At 41.8% G+C, this 5,453-nt stretch overlaps 1 protein-coding gene across 1 annotated transcript; it reads right to left on the bottom strand.

Moving 5' to 3' along the window:
* Positions 1–1,944: 1,944 nt before the first annotated feature.
* On the bottom strand, positions 1,945–4,027 carry LOC110770865 (polyphenol oxidase latent form, chloroplastic-like). Its single transcript, XM_021975090.2, has one exon. It carries the CDS (start codon positions 3,967–3,969, stop codon positions 2,206–2,208), a length of 1,764 nt encoding a protein of 587 aa, XP_021830782.2. The 5' UTR covers positions 3,970–4,027; the 3' UTR covers positions 1,945–2,205.
* Between the last annotated feature and the right edge of the window lie 1,426 nt (positions 4,028–5,453).

Here is a 5,453-nt window from a genome sequence, read left to right as displayed (position 1 = left end):
AAGTTTTTGTTCTCGTTGCAAGACATGACACAATCAGATTAGTGATAGCATTGGCAGCACAAAACTCGTGGCCTATTTATCAGCTAGATGTCAAATCGGCATTTTTGCATGGAAACTTGGAGGAACAGGTATTTGTACAACAACCCCTTGGTCATATTAAGATCGGAAATGAGCATAAAGTGTATAGATTAAAGAAAGCTCTTTATGGATTAAAACAAGCTCCACGAGCTTGGTATAGTCGCATTGAGGCTTATGTTTTGAAAGAAGGATTTCACAAATGTCCAAATGAGCACACACTTTTTGTTAAAATTGGAGATAAGGGGAAACTGCTCATTGTCTGCTTATATGTAGACGATCTTATATTTACTGGAACTGATGATGTCATGTTTAAAGAATTCAAGAAATCTATGATGGTTGAATTTGGAATGTCTGATCTTGGTATGATGCATTACTTTCTTGGAATAGAAGTAGTGCAATCAGCTAATGGGATCTTTATTTCACAAAAGAAGTATGTGCGAGATATTTTGGACAGGTTTCAGATGAAGGATTGCAATCCTGTAAGTACTCCAACTGAGTTTGGCTTGAAGCTAAACAAAGATCATGAAGGGAAGAAGGTGGACAGTACAATTTACAAGAAATTGTTGGCAGCTTGATGTATTTAACTGCGACAAGGCCAGACATAATGTATTATGTGAGTTTAATAAGTAGATATATGGAAAATCCAACAGAAATACATTTGTTAGCTGCCAAGAGAATCCTTCGTTACTTGCAAGGAACTAGAGATTTTGGGCTATTCTACAAGAAGGGTGAAAAGTTAGAGTTGTTCAGGTTTACTGACAGTGATTATGCAGGAGATCAAGATGATAGAAGGAGCACTTCGGGCTATGTTTTTATGTTAGGCACAAGGGCCGTATCATGGTCTTCTAGGAAGCAACCAATTGTCTCCTTGTCAACTACAGAAGCTGAATTTATTGCTGCAACAGCTTGTGCTTGTCAAGCTATCTGGTTTAGAAGAATTCTTGAAGAGCTTCAGTTCAAACAAGTTGAAGCTACTACAGCTTTTTGTGACAACAACTCAGCAATCAAACTCTCTAAGAATCCTGTGCTACACGGCAGAAGCAAACATATCGATGTGAAATATTATTTTTTAAGAGATCTCAGCAACGATGGAACAATCAAACTGGTTTATTGTCGAAGTGAAGATCAAGTTGCAGATATACAGACCAAGCCTCTCAAGTTGGCTACATTTGTGAGGTTGCGTGGTCTACTTGGAGTTTGTTCACATGCTGCTGTGGATTTTCTTTTAAACTGATTTCTGCAGATTTCAGTTTAAGGGAGGATGTTAAGATTTAAATGTTTTATTTTATAATATTTATTGAAAGTTCTAGTCATTGGTAGTTTGACTGAGTCTTTAGGTGTTTAGTTATTTGATTTCGTGGCTGAGAAAGTGCCTAGTGTCATCCTATTATATAGGAGTTGTGGTTTAGTGCTAGGATGAAGTGTTCTGATGTAAAGCCTATTTATAGGCTCTTTTCTTTATCAATTATGTACAGAGCTTTATCATTCCAATACGTCTCTTTTGTTTTTCCTTATCGTTGTATCACCTCCATATATTATATCACAAGAAGCAGTCGCATGAATGATGAAGTTTACACTGCTCAGCTGAGGCTCAGCTCCCCCAAGCCAAGAGTAACTCTCTCTCTCTCTCTCTCTCTCGTCCTATCCTGATTGATTTAATAAATTTGTTTAACTTACTCATATGATTCATATTTTATTCTTTGTACAAAACATGCATTTCTAATTAATATATATGCATGTCAAGGTCAGTTCATCCATTATTTTGCACAGCTAAATACACAAATGAAATACTTTTGGATACACAAATGAAATACACAACCCTTGTATGCCGACAGACTAGCAATTAACGCAAACATATACGGGGAATGAAAACAACACCACGTACGGTGGCATGTATTTGCTCTTCATTATTGCATAAAAGAACACACTCATGACCATATATATATATATATGGTATGTTTTATTCAGAGAAACAAACATCGGTCCCCCCACATATAAGCAGCAGTAGGGTTACGTTACGTGGGTCTCTCTCTACAGTGGAGAAGTGACCTACTAAAACATACACTTAATGCGCAAAAATACTTAATTAAATCATCATCGTCATGACTTGATTTAATTTAATTTCATTTAGGTGGTATTAATAAGCGCGGTGCTGAAGCCACCAATGGTGACTTTCCCAACTTTAGGCACCAAAGTCACCACCACGCTACTGTCCGTTTCAGCATCCAATTCCTCCAGCAACTTTGTAATGCTCAGCCTCAGAGTCGTCGTTATATCCTTACTCCCTTTATGCGGCACATGGATGAAACTCCCCGCAAACTCCGACTTGTCCTTCCCGGCCAAAGACTCAGCATCATCATTCACATACACGTCGAACTTCACCGTCACGTTCCCGGCATACTTAATCCCACTGATCACCAACACCTCATCCTGCGCCTTCTTCTGCGCACTCGTCCTCTTTGTAGTCGACGTCCTCGCCACCTCAACGCTGATTGTGTCCGTCAACGTCGCCGGGAAATTTGTCGTCAGATTCGCAGAGGAAACCGCCGCCTTTCTCTTGTTCGAAGATTTGCGGGCCGTCGGCGTATACGTCAGCCACGGAATCTCCACGTCTTCGTAAACGTACCCCAGCTTGGTGGTGTCGAGGGAGTCTCGAACTTTCACGCGCACAAGATTCTTCTTCTCGTCGTAGAACAAGAACTCCGTGTCCAGCCAATCCGTTTTTTCTATGTCCGTACCGCCCAGTTTGGATTTATAAATGGACCACATGCGGTCCACGTTGGAGTGGTGAGAGTAAAACAGAGGATCCCGGCCCGCCGAGTAAAAGGCACCCATATCCTCTCCATTGGTCTGGGTCGGGTCACCCGTCCATAAATGGATATTGTTATGCGGAATACTCTCGATATTTCCGGCTCCAGGGTTCGGGTCGTCACCAGCGCTGTACGGCTCCCCGTAGAAGAGGCGGTGGGATGTGGCCTTGGACACCATCTGTTGGTACATGGTAGTCAGATTCTCTTTGATTCGCGTGGCGTCGTCCACGTCATCATCTGTCCCACCATAATTGAGATCCAAGAGCTTCGGAGGCTGATGCGCTGCATTTCGGTACTGGTCGTAGAGGGAGGAAGTGGTGTCAGTGAAAATCTCGGGAATGTACATGCCAGCTGGCGCATCCCAATTCCAGAAGGGGAGGGCGAAGGTGGGGTCGTCGATGAGCTCCCCCATGATCTTCTCGAAGAAGTAGAGGTACCATCGGTGAAACGGGAAGAACAGCCAGCAGTAGTGGACTTGGATCTCTAGATCCGAATACCCGACTTGCGGGTACCCGCCATCGCAATAGGAACAATGGACCATGGCTTGTTGGGCAAGGCTGCGCGGGTCGTCATCTGGTAAGGCTCGCATGAGCTCGATGGCCTTTTTATATTTTGCCAAGTAGACAGGATCTTTTGCTACATCTTGGGCCGCAAGCCTGGTTCGGAGTGGGCCACTGTCGGGCAGCGTGAAATCGATAATGGTTGTGGTAGTGGGTGGGCAACAGTCGATGGTGGATCCGTCTGGCTTGTCAGCCGGGCCGCACTGTGTAAAGTCAGGGGCGGAGACGGGCGCGGCGAAGGCAAATGGGTTGTTTTCAAGACCCGTCGCGCCGTACAGACCTCCGGCTCCTAGACCAATCAGCATGTTCCTCCTGTCGAGTCTAGATAGACCCTGTTCAAGGTGATCATCGCCACCATTTGTTGCTTTGCATCGCACGCTGCCCGTGAGGCATTGTTTGGGGTTTCGGGGTAGTGAGGGTGTTTGGGGCTTGTTTGGAAGAAAGGAAGAGAGAGAAGTGGTGGTGGTGGAGCGAAGGCCAGTGATCGTTGCAGCTAGAGGAGGTAAGGTAGAGGAAGCCATGGTTGAAGCTTAATTGGTTTCGAATGAAGTCTTCACTGCAAATATAATACTCAAGTGTGCTGCTTTTATAGTGGATATTAGCGGGTCCACATTTCGAAATTAACGAAGAAGAAAATTAAGCAGTGAATAGTGATTGTACCCTTGCAAAAGACGTTCTTTTTTCATTTCTTTTATTTTTGCAAAAAGCACTTTCTAAAGTATATTCGGTGATTATGACCCCAAAAAAACAGAGGAATATATTCGGTAATTTTCATTATTTTTTTTTTTATTTTTAGTGTTTTGCAGTGTTCATTGATGGTAACCAATGCATAATAAATATAATAAATAATAACATACCTACCTACCTACTCCCCCATTACCTCAAACCTCAAGACAAAAACGTTTGAAGGAGAAGATGTTGACAGGGCAGGAACACGTTTTACATGTAATGGTTACTATTTACAAATATCATATTCATACTTCCTAAGAATGTGTTAGCTTAATTAAGCAGACCCTACTTCCTAAGAATGTGGTAGCAGTGTTGTGGTCCTTTTACTAGTACTCTTGTTGTTTTTCTTGCCTTGACTTGCTTAATGATTAGGGTATCACCACGAGATGTTTGTTGAGCTTTGATTCTCATCGTATCGTATATTATCAACCATTTCTAGTTAATAGTACACTAGCTAGCTTAATTTAGGGTGTGTGTGGATGCTCTCATGAAAAAAAACAGCAGAAACTAAGTAAAAGAAAAGTTGGAAATTAATCCCAGCAGAATTATTGCATGCAGCGCCGATCACCTCCAAAGATTGCAAGTATGATATCATCAGTCAGACTGGCAAGAAGAAAGCTCGATGGAGAATCCACCAATGGTGATTCCGAATATCAACGGGCTGGTAGTTTAAACCAATCAAGGCCGTGTCCACGGAGTCTCGGACCGTAACAATAACGAGGCGCTGTTTCTCGTCGTGGAACAGAAACGAGCTGTCCAGCCAATCAGTGTCTGTGATGTCCTGTCCTAGCACAACGTGGGAATGCGCCTTTTTTTTTTTCTTTCCTTGTGCTACGTTGCAGTCAATCTGAGAAATTTATCCTGCATCATGCCTTACCCCTATGCGATTAAAAAAAAGGGTCATTATATAATAGGCCCTTGCAACTCTAATAGTCTATACAAAAATTCATCTACATATTTACTTCCAACCAAAACCCAATTTTGAAAACGGATGCCATGAAGGATAAAAGTCGCCCATTTTTTATTACTTATTTACAAAACCCTGCCATTTTTGTTATCCAGCGGTTTTTCCTAAACAATCCCTCATATCTAGCCTTTCCATTATTATGGTGTTGCTGGACTCAACAAATCAAAACATTCTCATAATACATATGATACATGTTCGTTCATAAATAATATATATAGCTATACATATAAACCATAATTACATATAATGTAGGTATATTAAGATTAATGTAGGTATATTGGATGTCATATAATGTAGGTAATTTACCTA

The sequence above is a fragment of the Prunus avium genome, chromosome 4 (genome assembly GCF_965620075.1).
Source record: "Prunus avium chromosome 4, drPruAviu1.hap1.1, whole genome shotgun sequence".
Classification (NCBI taxonomy): domain Eukaryota; kingdom Viridiplantae; phylum Streptophyta; class Magnoliopsida; order Rosales; family Rosaceae; genus Prunus; species Prunus avium.
Note: the sequence above shows the minus strand (reverse complement) of the source record. Positions and strands in the feature narration are given on the sequence as shown.

Bases quoted from the DNA above. Each gene is read 5' to 3' on its own strand.
- LOC110770865 (XM_021975090.2), bottom strand. From the start codon at position 3,969: ATGGCTTCCTCTACCTTACCTCCTCTAGCTGCAACGATCACTGGCCTT.